At 40.2% G+C, this 17,022-nt stretch overlaps 1 protein-coding gene across 1 annotated transcript in view; it reads right to left on the bottom strand.

The window, feature by feature from the left end:
- atad2b (ATPase family AAA domain containing 2B) overlaps positions 1 to 17,022 on the bottom strand; it is a 64,440-nt gene that overhangs the window by 24,103 nt on the left and 23,315 nt on the right. Inside the window, exon 24 of the mRNA XM_026142805.2 lies at positions 16,404 to 16,532. Coding sequence (XP_025998590.1) covers positions 16,404 to 16,532 — 129 coding nt within the window. The remainder of the gene's footprint in view (positions 1 to 16,403; positions 16,533 to 17,022) is intronic.

The following is a 17,022-nucleotide window of genomic DNA, read 5'->3' as shown; positions in this document are numbered from 1 at the left end:
ACAAAACAACACTGTGCCATTGTGCCCACAGTTTGCCATAAAGCCTCTCTCAAGCAGGTGCAGGGGCTGCAGTCTGGGCTAGATTTAAGGTGGAATGCACCTTTCATTTTTGGTTCCTCCTGATCTGATCTGAAAAGAGATGACAGCTGGAGGGTACGCTATGGAGCAGGCGCACAGTTCTATTCTTCAGACATGACTGGCACTCAGAATAGTTTCTTTGTTATAAGAGGAAGGGCCAGGGAAGGACAAAGAGAGCAACAAAGAAGAAATAATCTGGATAAACATTGGATTCTGTAAGCAGATATTTCACATTAGCAACAATGTGTGTGCGCGCACTTTTCATCTGGTCATAATGCTCACTTTTGACCACTTTTTTAAACCTTCCAGATATACAACCCCAATTCTGAAAAAGTTGTGTAAAATTATTCACAGCAGAACATAGAAAACATATCAAATATTAGAACTAAAATATTAGCGCCTTTTGAATTTAATGGCAGCAAAACATCTCCACAAACTTTGAATAAGGGTAATAAAACGCTAAAAAAAACAGTAAGGGGCACAAAATAAAACAGCTGGAGAAACATTTTGGGACTAACTAGGTTAAGTGGCAACAGGTCAGTAGCATGATTGGTTACCATAAGAGCATCTTACAGAGACTGAGTTTCTCAGGAGTAAAGATGGGCATAGGTTCACAAATATGCAAAAACTGGGACTACAAATTGTGCAACAATTTCAGAATAATGTTCGACGATGCAAAGTTGGCCTCACAATGTAAAGTTCCATAAATAATGTGATTACATGAGTCTGATAATCTGGAGAAATCGGTGTGCGCAAGGGACAAGGCCAAAAAGCAATACTGATCTTTGGGCCCTGAGGTGGCACTGCATCAAAACAAACAAACCCTAGCATGATTCTGGGAGCCTTTTTAGCTCAGTGTTGAAATTGTGACTCATATGTCATAAGGCTAATTCAAAGATTCCTCTGGTCTTTTCTCCACTGTCCCACCAAGAGAAAGGCTAAAAGCCCCAAAGCAAGACCACATACTGCATCTAATCCAACATCATGGTAGCATAATAGAAGAGTCCTGGTGCTGAACAGGCCTGAGTGCTGTTTGGGCCATTCAATAGACCAAAAATGACACAGGACTGTTGAGCAGCTAAAATCTTATATCTTAATTTTTCCAGTTCCCAGATGTTTACAGTCTGTTAAAAGAAGAGGGGTTGCTGTACAGTGGTAAACATGGCCAAGTCTCGATGTTTTTATGATGTGTTGCTGCCATAAATGACCTAATGTTTTCTTAAAATGGTATATATTGTCAGTTCAAAACATGTTTTCTATGTTCTGTTGCGAATAAAACATGGGTATGTGAGATTTCCAAATCACTGCATTCTGTTTTTATTTTCATTTTTACGCAGCTGCCCAACTTTTCAGAATTAGGTTGCTGGTAATAACGTAGCACCATCACCTTGCCAAGTCCAGCGATTAGTCACAGCATGGCTCTTTTCAATTTCTGCTGAGAAAATATTGCTTTCTTACCTAAACTTTTACCTCAAGATATGAAGCATCCTACTGAGAGAAGAGAAGGTGAGTCGGAATGGCAGCAGATGACTCGTCATTGTGAGCTCTTAAATAATGCATGAAAATCGTTAGAGCATGAAGAGCCAACCACAGAGGGGAGATATGCTGATGGGGGCGGGGAGACGGGAAGACGAAGGGAAAGAGAACCAGAGCACTTTGTAATAATTAAAAGTGTCTAACCCATCCACGGTGCATGTACGGGTCCACACACACAGACACACACACATTTTGAAAGCAGAAGCCCCAGGAGACTGCTATCCAAGCTGCCATGCAAGCAAGTATTAAATAAATAAATCAGTTCAGTGACACCAATGAGAAAAAAAAAACCCCAGCAGCATACTCTGGCAATGCCTTTGGGAAAAACTGTGAATCAATGTTTCTGATACACTGTAATTGGATCACCACTCTTAAGTCACATCCAAACCCATTTCAGACTTCCTTTCCATTAATCAGATGTCATCTGAATTATAAACCTTATAATATATGGACATAGCTTTAGGATCTGAAAAGTAAACCAATGCTGAGGTACTTTAAAGCAGCATTCTTCGTAATGGCCACCAGGGATCGGTGCCTCGGGTTCCCAAGAAAAACCTTTCAATTGCTAGTTTTAGGTCTCATATTATGTACACAATGCTCATCTTATAAATAATGGGTCCTATTAGAGTTGGGGGGAAAAAATCAGAAAGAGACTTCACAAACCAATGGGCTGCTATCTCTGTGGCCTGTCTTTTTATATAAAGGCTATAAATGTGAATGTGTCCGATTTACGTCTGATCGAGTACCTCGCTCAATTTACTCACTTTAAAAGTGAGTAAACTCATCCAGTAAATGTTACTAGTAACATTAGCACAATAGACCCAGTAAATACCCCAAAGCCTTGTCATTATTGTCCAGATCATACAGTTTATAGTCTCTCTGAAGAACCACATACCATTAGCATTATGAAATGTGGTGTACATATACTATTCATTAGTTTTATTCTCTCGTGATACTCTAGCCCATAAAGTGTATCCACCTCAGAAAGGCTGCATATACTAGGAATATGGATTCAATGCCACATTATCAGTGCTAAGTCATACTTACTGAATACCTTTAAGCTAGTGAAACAAAATCAAGGTAATCAATCCATTCAACTACTATTAATTCTTAATCAGTTCTTGGCCTACATAATCCAAAACCCATTGGGCTGATTAATGTTAAAGTTTTAAGAAAGGAAAGTTTCTTAAATTAAATGTTCAACATTTTATGAGAATAATATATTTTATCTTTGTTGCTAATGCTTAACAGGAGTCCTTGTGGGCAACAGTAAACACCGGGTTATTTTCACTGGGCGCCAGTTTACAGGATGCGCCACAAAACCACAGTCGACTGTTCATTTTAGACATTGGCTGTATTACTTGTTTAACATCTGAAAAACTAACATACAACGCTAATTAATTAAAAAGTAAAAGGATAGGGATTTCTGTGCTTGATGCCTACTTTGTTAGGGACGAGTAACTTTCAAGTCATTATAAGCTGCTAAGCTGAGAAGAAAGAAAGACTGATCTTATTTTACTTCAGTTTTATCCATCAAATTCATAGTTTATAAATTAGTTTCTTTACTTTGGTGAGGAAGGATAACTGAAGTCTTTTCTCATCTTCTCCCTTAGTGTAAAACCTATTTTAAAAGGCATAAACTCAGACACACAATACATATGACAATTCTTCCCAATATCCTTTAAGAAGCAGAAATGCTGCTCCACATCTTACTGCAATGTTCTCTCACTGTGACCCCTTCACACATCAGCTGACAAACACTGTGCATTTACAAATGGCCAAAAAAAAGATCTCACTTCCTCAATACAACAATGCCAAAGAAGAAAAGAGGAAGAATTACACTGTAAAGCTTAAACTTTTCACTGCTGATCGAATATATCCCAGACATGAGTTATTACGCTCAGTGATGTAAAGGACAATGAAGCTGCTACAATTACTGAGTTTAAAAGCTACAATCATGACACATACCATAATTAAGCACCATGAAGTGATGAGCACTTCACAGAATAACATCAGTTGAACACAGACATAAAACTAAACTGTGGCAGACAGTGCATATAAAAATGGTTCTCTGGTTTGATCCATAAAATCCTTTTTGTCATTAGGTCGTTAGTTCAGAAAAATAGCCAAGAGACTGCTAATGTCTGCACTTTATATATTTGCAGAATTCACTGTGTCTCTCTTTTTTTAAAAAATATGAGATACAGCTTTTAACACTCTACATACTTAATTAATCATTAATTTGTAAGTGTCATCACCACTGTAAGCATTGCTGCCTTTTTAATTAGACGTACATTTCACAAACAATTTGAGGCCCTGTCGAAATTGTAGATAAATTTCACGTCCATTAATTTTCTGAGCAGCACTGGTCTGAGGAGTTTCCCTGGTCCACTCGACACAAGTATGTTTCTCTCCCAACCTGGACAGATGTACTGTTGTTTACTAACCCATTTACCTCCTTCCTGCTGAATGTGTGTGAACGAAGAGTGAGTGAGTGAGTGTGTGTGTGTGTGTGTGTGTGTGTGTGTGTGTGTGTGTGTGTGTGTGTGTGTGTGTAAGGGCGTGGAGTGTGTGTTTCCATGGCAATGAGCAAAATTTTCCTTGCCTACAGAGAAAGCTTGCTCTGTAATTTTATTCTATGAATTTGCATGTGGGACAGCAGGCCAACACAGCGGTGCATTCATGCAGGGAAATATATTACAAAATTATGGGACTAAGGGAAACGAGCTCCCAAGAAAATATGTGAATATACAGATGGTTTTGTTTCTGTGTTTACATGTGTTATTTAATAACCACATAGGATTTGTGTGCGTGCTAGTCACAGCAGAATCCAATTGAGTCAAGCTATTGAATGTAAGGTCAATTTACTGCAGCTCTCGAGAAATGAAGACAAGGCACTGATATTAGACTTCCAGATTTAAGAGATTACAAAAACAACCAGAATATGAGCGTGTGACTCTGGTGATATAAGGACACGTTGTGAATAAGGGGGGAAGTTGAGAAAAGGCAAATCACCACTAGTAAACTTTATGACTTACATACAGTATAGGCTACTCACAAAATTTAAAGACACACTTCTATTACTTAGGATGTCTCTCGAAAAAAGTTATTCCATAACAAATCAATACTTGTGTTTTCCAGAAATCAAAAGCATATGTGGTACTCTACCACTGTGAGCAGCATAAAACAAATATTTATTTGTTATGGTCAGTGCTCTGGATGAAAAGGTATTATAATTGTGTGCTTGTGAGGAGCTAGAAATTTATGACATTACCTTTGTGATGCACCGTTTCATTTCCAGACTCTGTGCACCTTCCTTCATACATGTAGTACGCAGGCAGCCATGAATTCGCTGCAAGCATGGGTATAGGGTATTTTCCACCTGCATCCACATCTGAATTAAAAATATGACGGTCCAAAAGAAAAAACAAAACAAAAAGCACCACGACAGGAACGGATCAGCTTCCAACTCAGCTTTTTGTCATCCCAGGTCACTGGAATCGATTGAAGTTGGGGCCTCAATTGAGTAACATTAATGAAGTATCGATCAGTCCAGCTCTGATCACCCAAGACAGAGGGGGAGGAGCTTGGAGTTAAGAGCTGTGACCCAAACTTAAAAGTTTAAAAGACTTTCTACACACATTCTGTCCAAGTAAACAGTAAACACCATGCCACTCAAAGTCTACAGATTATTCACTTAAAATGCACAAGATTTTTACTTTAAAATTATCCCCAGGTGTCCTTTAAAACTATTAGAACATGCTTAAATGTCACCACCTTTTTTCTAAAAAGAAGCATAATTGTAATTCAAATGGATTGGCGACGTTGTTCTAAACTCTAGCAACAAGCACTTATTCTTGAAAAACTGTATTTTCCCAGCTGTATCCCTCTCTGGGGATTGCAGCCATTTCTAAATCATTCAACTGAGTAGTAATTAAAGCAATACAAAAGCTGCATATCCCCTGCCCTGCCTGCAGAACAAACTCCAGTTCATTGCTTCCTGATAACTTAAACCAAATTAATGAATTAAATGTTGTTTTTACAGAGGCAAACATAAAAAAAGGGAAAACCATATTAGGAAATGTCAAAAAAAAAGTTACATCAAGAGAAGCTCCTGTTTAAAGGGTTGTTTCAAATGCAAATCATGAGGATGTATAAGTAAAAAGGTTTTTAATATGATGCCTTCACTCATTTGAATCAGCAATACCAGTGGGGCAAATGGCAAATGAAAAATGCTCTGTATAGAATATATTAGGTGCAGACGTGATACACACAGGTGCAGTTTGCACCAATTATTGATCCTTATGGACATGAGAAAAAACTCAAAATTATATGATGTGTCCCTCATGGGTTCATAAATGCGGATATAATTTTGCTCACTCAAATGAATGCATGCGATAAACTGACTTATAACTCTCAAACGCCTCAAGGCCATTTAAGCTCAGCTTCATACAAACACTGACTGACACCAGTCTGAGACAGACTCTTTGATTTCCTTTAGCTGTGCTTCCACTTTTACATATACATTCCAACAGCAGGACTTCATGTATGAAATCATATACAAAAACACTTTAATCACAACTGTTTTAAATAAAGAAAAACACAAAATTTTTACTTATTTTTCAGGTTGCAAGCTATGATGCAACAGCACATAGCAGCAGCAGCAGCATGTACCATATATGCTTCAAGTAGGAGACAGGAGAATATGCAGACGAATGAGTGAAGAGAAAACACGAGATGGCAAATAAAACGCTGGAGGAGACAAAAGAGAAAGTTCATCGTGGGACGCACGGCCTCGGGGTCTCCAAGTCATGAAAGGAAGCCGGCTGTTAGTTTATCAACTGATGTGACACTTTGCACTGACACTTAATGAAATGTCCGGATCAATAAATGATCCGCTCCTTGCTTCTTGAAATTAAGGAGATCAGTCACTTCCCTCTATTGCTGTGTCACTACCTTCCCATTTCACACATTCACCAACCACACCTCCACCTCAGGCTGTGCCACTACTCTTGGTTAAAAAATAAAACAGTTTTATTGCCAAAAGTCTCTTTATGCCACTTTTCTGAACTTTAAACAAAGCAACAGTACGTGCAGCTTAGCACGAAGACGCAGGGATATGCAGGTAGCCTGGCTCTGCCAGTAGGAAACCGCTTCTGTTTAGCACAATTAAAGCACTGGCAAATAATTTCTACCATTTACACAACCAATACACAATAAAAAGGTTGAAAGCTTCTTTTCTTGCTATTGTGTTGGCTGGAGCAATGACCTGAGGGAGTATCCTGGCAAGTTCAGTGATGGTGAAAGGGGTTAACCAGGGGTTAATTTTCTTCTAAGTGCAGCACACTGATTTTATGAAGTCACAATAGAAAACACACAAACACACGCGCTCACACAAAGAGCACCTCCATCTGCAACGCCAGCAAGCATCACTGTAAACTAAAAGCACTCACTTTAATGGGTAAGATTATTCACCAACACCCTGCTTTAGCACAATGCCAGAAAGAAACATACATATTTCAGCCTAATAAAATGGAGCCCATATGATACAGCAAATTTTAATTTACTTTTTGTATTCACTTTCACAGCAACACTCTTGATTGTTCTCATATTGTAAACCAAAGCCCCCCCCCCACCCACACACACCTTTTCCTTCCTTTTGCCCCTCCCTGAAATCTCTGGATCACTCACTCTTTGTTCATTTGCAGCACAGATGCCTCAAAAAAAAAAAAAAGACAGCCTTCGGTCAATAAGCTCTATAGTGAAAGATAAACTCACAGGGTTTCCATAAGTGAACCCGAGGAAGGATTATTAACAATTGCCTGCAGCTTCCTTTGTCTGTAGGTTTCTCGCTCAGTCTGCTTTCTGTTGGGACAGCTGGATGTTAGCTGCGCTTCTCTGTTGCTCTTCCCGTGACTATTATACAGGTCTCACGAGACAACCAGGTCCACCGTTGCCTGGGGCTCTCTTCACCCCTGCTTGTACCTGTAAACTTACCACGTAGGAGGCAGACCACCAGTTGGCCACCTGTTAGTCTGAGCCTTAAATTCCCTGTGTTGCCACACTCTCCTCCATTCTTCAATTTGTTTTTCATTTCTATTATATTTAAAGATTAGGGAACCCTCCAGTAAAAAGGCATGCTTTAAGTTCAATAACTATATGAAGTATAAATGGAAGAAAAATCATTTCATTAATAACATGCTAGTCACCAAAATTGGGATCATGATTTTTGCTATATTCGAGCAGCCTTAAATAAAATGTAACGTGCAACAAATAGCTTCTTTTGTGTCAGAGTTGCCACCCAGTAATGCTACTGCATATTAGTAGTATTACAAAGAGTAAATTCAGCCAAAGAAAGAAGAACTGAGAAAATAATTCAGTCAGAGCATCAATCTTTTCCTGTCCTTCTCCTCTCTGCTGCTCAGTAAATGGCCAGTGGGATAACAGTGCCTGTGGTGCCCTCTTCACAGAAGACAGATATGCCCTCACGCACCAGCAGCTCGCAAGAACTATTGAAGATGTCAGCCTACGCACACATGCACATACAAAGCAGGCCATGAAAGCCTTTTGGGGAAAAAGGTCTGTCGCCTGCAGCAATAACATGCATACACACATGTTGTAAGTCAGGAGTGGGAGGGGGTGGAGAGATCTGCACCGGTTGACTCATTTTGACTGATTTGCAAGTAACAGCACTCCTCTTGGAGTGGAGAAAGTACGATCATGCACCTGGCAGAAGTCTTTTGACAAGGGCAGTAATGTTCAACAGCCAGCTATAGTGTAAAATAAAACACCGTGAAGAAAACGGGAACACTATACTCTCCAGAGATCTGTGTTATGTTATAACATAATGTAGAATTTAAGTTTTAATCTATTTATCGTCTGTAAACACTTCTACAGTTTCACTTGGCATAGACGTTGTTTTGCTACATATTAAAATGGTGACACGTCTGCGGAGCCCCGCGAACTTTCACAGGTAAATTAAAATAACTTGTCATACAGTCCATGTGTCTTACATGGAAATTACCGGTTAGATTACTCTGGGATATAATGCCACAGCTAGAATCAAAATCAGAATCAGAAATGTTGAGCAGGTTTACAACATTAGGAAATTGCTGCGGCACTTAGTGCAAAACATACTAGGCCTAGTTTCATTTTACTGTCCGTCTGACAAAAGCCAAGATCAGGAGGCATTTCACATTCACAGTGAGGGATAGCAATTGCACTCTGCTGAAAGTCTTACACGTGCTAAATTGATTAGATTAGATACCAATTAGATACCCTGTGAGTCTGTTAAAGGATTCTGGTTGTCACAGCTGTATGATAATAAGACTTGGCAGAAAGGAATATTAAATTAACCGATGTTTACACTGAGATTCTTTTCCTCCACACAGACACCTTTCTGTATGCCGTTTTCCTTTCACGATTCAACAGCCATTTATTAAACTTAGACCATCTGAATCCCGGTAATCATCTTAATATAAAATATGACATGTGACTGCAGATTCCTGCCACATATTGCTACAGCATTATTTGGTCTGTTCGTGCCGTTGGCTGTGAAATAAAAATGATATGACGCTCTTATAAGGTGTAATAAGACGCAGAAATACAAAAATTGGTCATTTTTGCCATTGCTAGGTAACATGTGGCTATTATATCATTTCTAATTCAGCTTTTGTGAAAATAAAAAGAGACGTTACTGTCATTACAACGGGATGCTTTCGATGGTGTTTTAGGTGCATAAAGGCAAAAAGCAGGTCATTTTAACCTGTTATCAGGTGGCTGCCAGGCAACGGGATAACATAATTTATCATGCACATTTAAAAAAATATTTTACCTTTTTCTTTTAATGACTTTTATTCACTCTTGTTTTGTTTTTTTCCATCTCCCTGATTACTAGAAAACACTCAGAAAATATGGGAAGAGGCTGATTGCCTCCCCTCAAAAGCCTATCAAGAAAAACACTGCATTTAATTGTAGATACCTTGGCTAAATTTCCTTGAACCTCTGGAATTAAAGCTCCAAGATGACACTTCAATCACATTTTGATTGCTTCATTTTCAAGTCTCCTGGTGGTGGTGGTGAGGGAGGTACTGTAGAGAAGTTATGAAAATTGTGTCACTGACCAAATACTTAAAGACCTGACTTCAAAATGGAAATAGCTCAAGGTCTGTGAATATAGCAATTTACACTCCCTTGTCCCTAACAAAGACAAAATGCAGTGATGAATAAAATAAGTGAAAGTAGGGCTGGGCCATATCATACCGTTCAAGGTAATACCGGTATGTATGTCTTGAGTGGTGTGGAACTGGTTTAGCTTTTGTCCGTCAGATACACAACAAAGCACTATTTTTGGTAGAGCCTACTTGCCCAGAGTAATTGGCGTTTTATGTGAAACGTACAATGGTCAACTCGCTGTAAAAAAGTCGATCGAATTTGGATGGAAAAGTCTAATCCATTTTCTTTACTATAGCTTTTTTGATCTTTGATTTTTTGATTTTGATATACAAAACTACAACCATTCTGGATCAGGTGCTTTAACTGTAGAGGACATACTTGGAAACAAGCATGCCTAAAAAAACAAAAACAAACTATGGGCCCACATGGACTGCTTATAAGTCAAAACATGGGTAAAATTCCTGATTTCTATAAAAGTATGAACATTAAAATGCGGCTAGTGATTATTAAAAACCGTTATTTCCTCCTTTTTTTCTGAAAAGGTGACGTATATGGAGAGAGAAAAGTGCATCTGATCTCCGGGTTTAATGGAGATGTGGTGATTAGCCTAGACGTGATTGTAGGACTAAACTGATGTAATTAAAAACCTTGTCACCACACATTTCTCTTCTTATGATGGTCTAATGTGACTCTGCTTTTAAAGAGTCCCCAGAGATGTGAGCATGGATATGTGAGTTTATATGAAGGAAAGTTAATCTTCACCAAAGAGATTAGCTTCTCTATTGTAGGCGGGGGGGGGAAAGGTGTCGGTATCATTACCAATAACCGCTGAAGCCAAAGGATTAAAACCACTCGAGTGAAAATTTGTAAAGCGTGTTTGAACAAAATACTCAATAAGAATTGTAGAAAAAGGTTGTTAGCGTGCTGTCCAAACCAAGCCAAACGTTATGAAAAAAGCAGGATGTTAATAGGAACACTGATAACAGTTCACATCCTATAAAACCGAGTTTAAGTATTGCATGAAGTTCAAAAGACAATTTAGGCCTCATCAACAAATCCATATGTCATTTCAACTAATCAAGCACTAATGCATCATGTTTGTGCAATTGTTCCAGTCAATTACAACTTATCAGGACCGGGCAGAGAGAGGGAATGCACCCCATTAGGCTGCTTGCCGTTTACTAGCTTCTGATGTTTACTGAAACTGACTAATCGACTGCACTATGGTAAAAACAATGAGAGTAAAAGCCCAGGAGGCCTTGTATAATTTTCTGTCTGTAGTACAGACTAAATGCTGGAATGCCGGGCTGCTCTCTAATGTTGGAGAGAGGCAGAGTAAAAAAGGAGAACCCCTTTATCACAGAAAGCACAGCTCTAGATCCACTTTAATTGGAATGGCAGGCAAGCCAGTCCTTTGTGAAAATTCAAACCTGTCTATTACCAACAGAAGCTCAGGAATGACGGAAGATGTTCCTAGAAAGAAAACAAAAGGAGTCATTTGAGGTTTAGTCATTTGATAAAGCAGTCCATCAGCAGAAATGTCGCTGTTAATACACTGTATGAAAGCTTTTAGGCTCAACCGAGCTCCACAAAGAACAACAAAAATAATAAAAACAACACTGTGCAAAATGGACACCTACGCACTGGCAGTATTTTCATACTCACCCTTGCCCTAATCTGTCTGTACAACACTAAGCACAGCCTCTGAAAAGGCATTAACCATATATCATAATAGGGAATTGTCAGCGTTATAATACTTTCTGTCTAGCATTCAGAAGCCTACCGCCCTCACTCACTCATTTACTTCCCCCTTTCCCCTCACTCTCTCTCCCCTTTCCTAGCGTCCTTAGGCAACACAGCTTGTCGTCATTGGGCATGCACAGAGACACTGAGCACTGATGCTCAATCATTCTAGTGCAACTCTCCAGGCTCATTTCTTTCAGACAGAAATGTAAGCGGTTTAAAATAATATATATGGTTATCTGCATGGCACAGAAATAAAAAACAGACATTAAAATCCTGTGAAGAGCTTCATCACACAACGCTGTAAATTGTGCACACTTAGCATGTGGCAACAGCAATGCACGGAGATACGTTGGGAGTGGAAAGATCCACATACGCAGAATGAATCTTCAAAGACATTAACTAGTGCAGATAAGCTGACACTGATGTCAGCTCATCTGCACCCCAAAACAATAAATTGAAGCAAGAGGCATCACAGATAATTTTACATTCATTTCACGCTTGGTGCCACAATGATCCAAGAGGCATCTGTGCCCACAAAATGGCAGCTTATGCTCGGGGCTTTGCACGGATTTTATTAGTGACTGCCACGGGGTGTCAGAGTGTGCAGCTCAAGATTGCTTCTGCTTGGTAGCCAAGAAGTGACTTGAGGAGAATCGGTGTCCAGTTCTAATAACTAATAATAACATCATCACCTCAGCTTTAGGCAAGGTGCTTTGTTTTCTGCTGCTGGCCACCAGCATGTTCTCATTTGGACCCTTGAGAAGCTGAGGAAATATTAAATCCACACAACAGGATGATTCATCACCTCTGGTCTGTACCAGATGGCGTTTACAAGGGTTTGCAGCACATGTAATGTAAACTGAAATGTGCAATTTACTATATTTGATCAACAACTATCATGAAGAAATATCTAGATAATTGAATACAAGAATGTATTATGTAACTGCAAAAAACCCCAAAACAAAACCTTATTTTATGACAAGTTTTGGTCCTTAGGGTGTTTAATTCTTCTCATGAGACATCGTTAGGCAGGCAACTGACAGGTCCTAACTTCGTTCAACAAGATAACAACTCCAAATATACAGATAATGATAAAGAACCATATTCAGCGACAAGAAAAGTAAGTACTGCAAGGAATGGCAGATCCCCCGCTGGGAAGAGACAACTGAGACAGCCTAAAACTACAGAAGAAATTAGGCATGTTTGAAGCGAACTATCAAAAGCTGTTCATGTGTGCACCTGAGAACTGGTGCTGTTTTGAATGTCATGGACGCTTACACAAAATAGCCGCTTTTTTTCCCTCCATGTGTCTCTGTATGAAGGTAATGACAAATGAAAGCTACTTGAGGCATTATTTTCAAAAGCATCTAAACTTTAGTCCGAGTGCTTAAACCTTCCCACAGAATTGTGTTCTGGTATTTAAAACTTTGGACTCAACAACACTGTCTCTTTCATTTTCAAGTTCATTTGGCAAACACGGCAGCCTCTTAAACAGGACAAGTGCCATTATTACTTTTTTTCAACTATGAACCATAACATCAAATCAAATAAAGGAACTTATTAAAGTACTTAAGAAAATTTAGCAAATGGAGCAAACTAAATGAGATGATTGGACTGAAATCTAAACTGGCTAATTGTACATCCGTATTCCATTTACCTGAAATGTTAGGTTACATGCAGCACCTGTAGAGCAGAGCTGTATAAAAGCTACAAAGACAACAAACGCTTTGCAGCAGCTGCAGATTCAACATGTCTTTGGCACGCTGACTTCAAGGTAAAACTTAATTTAGTGGGTCCATGTAAATATGAAAGGCACAGATGAGAAAATGAAGTTAACCAAATTCTCTGCTTTGTGTTTATAAATGAAACAGAGTGCCCTTCTATTAACCTATTTCCTTGTGCGCTGCAACCATCACAGCAAATCACAAGCTGCGTGCCTGCTGTCCCTTTGAGCCAAAATTCAGGCCATCCTTTTATGCAGTGACTACTTCAGCCTGAGGTAAAAGGAGTGTTTATTGTGACTTTAAAATACCCCATCAAGGTCTTATGATGGATTGACATTGGCAATGGAGAGAGGATCTGCCTGTTTATTGTGATACCAGGCTTGGGGAGAGGCAAGACGCAGCAGTGTTCCATCTACATGAATGCAGCCGGGTGGCTGTTGCCTTGGGCGTGCCATTGAGTGACGCGGAGGACACATTATGCAGCATCTGCATCATTACTCTTGTCTTCCACAAACGGTTCAACAGTTGAATAGGACAATCTTCATAAGTAGCAAAAGAAAAGCACTGGTGAACCGTGCCAACAAAACAGACCGAGTTTAGTCTTTGCCAAAGTGAAAATGTAGCCGGCCGCTTGAGACAAAGCAAGAGAGAATAATCAAAAACTGCAGTTCAGTTAAGCAATTAATCAACAGCTGTCTTGTGATGGTCACAGAAAGAAACCTTGCTGATTTAGCTTGTAAAACAGTCATCAGTGAATCAGGAAAACAGGGGGCTAAATTATGAATGAAAGGAAGGCACTCCACATGAACCCAATGCTGGTGGTGATGCACTATGAATGAACCCAGCCTTTGGCCCAGGTAATGGGCCTTGGTTTTTCTCCTGGGAGGGGGTGGCAGGAGAAGGGGGAGGGTGAGAAAAGAAGGGCCAGGAGAGGGGAGCAGAGAAACTATCACAAAGCCACCCATGGATTCTAATGGAAACCCCATCGCCCTTCACATTTCCTTGTGCATTAACAGCAGCAAGGTCTCCCATCTTACTAACCCTGAGAGGGCTGGTAGCAGCAGCAGCTGCCCGCCCACCATCTACATTCTCAACGACTCGGCTTATCTACCCAAACTGCTTTTAACACCTGAATCAGAAATACCGCTAGCCTTTCAAAAAGCCTTCCACGTAACTTTCTCCATGCTTTCAAATAGTGCATTGCATCCCCGCTACCACTCTGTTATATCTGACTGTCATGGGCAATTCTCAGCTTCAGGCAAACAGAAAAGAGGGATGGAAGGAGAGGGAGAGTGGTGGCCCAGATAAAAGCCCTATAGAGCTGCAGATGCCCAAAGAGCTCCAGATAGGCTCTATCCCCGGAAGGTAATGATCGAGGATAACTTTGACCTTCAAGTGTCCTGCCCTTCCACAGAAGAACAGGGGAAAGGTAATAACCCCAGAATGACCTGGCTGAAGTGGATGCGATTTCAGGAACGATTCTTCAGCTCTGGCATCTCTTCCAGCTGATGTTCCATTCCTTTGTTATGTGGCTTTGTCATATCTCGGCACATAACTGGTTCAATTAGCCTAATAGCTGCCTTGCTGAGGTGCACCAGGTGAGAACTGGCTGCCAATGTCACCAATTAATCACCTGAGTTAGCCTAATTAATTAAGTCTCTGGTGGAGGCTGATAACGACTCTCCCAAGAGATTTTAAATCGCTGGTTAGTATCTGTGACATTTAGCGTCATAGATAAAGACTGCAGCTAAAGGTAGCACATACAGCTGGCTGTCACCTGTTATCAAAGAAAAAAAAAGGTCTGTGCAGATTAATAAATTAGACCCTTCTTTCACTTTGCCACTGATTTGTTTGGATTATTTACAGATTATATTACTTAAAATTTTGCAAATAATTGTTATTAGCAATCAACTTATGACTAAATACACTTGCATAATATCATGTGATGCAATACAACAAGCAGCAATTTGGAGATTATTTAAAATATGAATAATCTGGCTAATATAACATATTTTTGTTTCCACTTCTCCAGTGCTACATTGGAAGAAAAAAAAGGGGGTGGAAACAGGACTGTGTTGGAGTGTGATGTTAAAGTCTTCTACCAAAGCTTCATTAGTTAACCCTGAACTGCTGTTTAGGTGAACATTAATCTGCACATTTCACCTCCACACTATCAAACTGTTACTCTTGGCTTTAACAGAACCTGATGAGTTGCAGTGAGCTTGAGTTCTCAGATGTTTGCCGTTCAAAAAAGATGCCCTCCTCTCTCAAGAGGGCACCATCTCCCTCAGAGAACGCATGGTTTACTCACACAGTAGGGGTTCCTTTAGGTAAACTCTCATGAGAGACAAGCACCACCTAGTGTTGGACTGGTGCACTACACAGGCACACAAAAAGCCACAACAGAGCATTTTAAATAGCTTTTACCACTTCAGTCATTAAATTTGATCATCTCAGATAATTAACCATCATTATGTAATGATGTAGTTTTATAAAGAAGCGAGGGTCTCAAAGTGATCTCTAAATTTTTCATTTTCTGTTGATCTCATGGCTGCAGAAGACCCTTTGGCTAGCATCTCAGTCTTCCCTTACCCTATCCAGGTAAATGCTAGAGAACATCTTTTCAGATTACTTGCATAATCTGCTTACCTTTGATTTGTAAAAAGGTAACAGCCTCATCAGTCTGCCCCCCATCCATTCCCGGCCCTCCCTTCACCTTTAGGCACCTGCCGTTTGCCACAGGTGGGCATGTAATTGCTCTGTGGCGTGGTCATGTTCTGAATGGTTAGAAGAGAGCAGCCTTGCTAATGAGGCTGCTCACTGTGTTGCTTCTGCACTGCTGAGAAATGTATGTGTGTGTGTGAGGAGCCAGGTGTGGGGTGTGTGTGTGTGTGTTGAGAATCACATACATCTGGTATTCTGTTGCAGTACGACACAGCTGCTGGCTGCTGTGTTTGGAAGAGTCAAAAGTTTTGAGTGAATGTGAGTCAAGCAGAAAGGCTCGCAGTATTTGGAGAGAATCTGAGTTTTTTCTGCATTTGCTTGACACTACAAGGCAAGCGTGTGCATGATCAGCCTGTTGAGCTCATCTTCCACCCCCGTTGTGGGTATGTGTGTGGTCTAAAAGATTGCATAAATACTCACTAGTGGTGCAATGTTTCTCAGTGGCATCACCCTGAGTGCTGCTCCTGGGTTGCTCCTCTCCCGCACTGTGGTGCTTCCTGGTTGCACCAGCACCCGGAACCGCTGACAGCTGAGCCGGCGTCAGAAGGTCTGCGGTGCCCACAGAGGATCAGTTACCGACAATGGACAATACTCTTTGTGCTTTGTGTGCGTGTGCAGTTCGGTGTGTGTAAACACGAAAAGCACTTCTGAAACATGCTGCTGGCAGTATATTATGTCAGCGTGTATGTGAGAATAAAACACCAAAAGGCTATGAAGGTACGTTGGCAGACATTGATAAAAATGTGATGTGACACACAAAGATGACCAAAGGGTTGTGATATGCCGAGTGAAGTACAACTGTGTGTCATTCAGCACAGACATTAATATTAAAACTACAAAGATATAATTTGCAATGGTTATGTTTCACTCGGAGCTCGAGTATGACAGGAATAAAAAACAGAACTGGAAGCATAGAGACATGCAAGCCCCTGAAAATGAGACATTTCAACTCTAACATCCGGCGATATTTAAGTTTTTAGCCAAATTTATCACAACTCCTTTCATCTTGTCACGGGGGAGGAACCCCCACCCACCCCCG

The sequence above is a fragment of the Astatotilapia calliptera genome, chromosome 15 (assembly GCF_964374335.1).
Source record: "Astatotilapia calliptera chromosome 15, fAstCal68.1, whole genome shotgun sequence".
NCBI classification, from domain to species: Eukaryota; Metazoa; Chordata; class Actinopteri; order Cichliformes; family Cichlidae; genus Astatotilapia; species Astatotilapia calliptera.
Note: the sequence above shows the minus strand (reverse complement) of the source record. Positions and strands in the feature narration are given on the sequence as shown.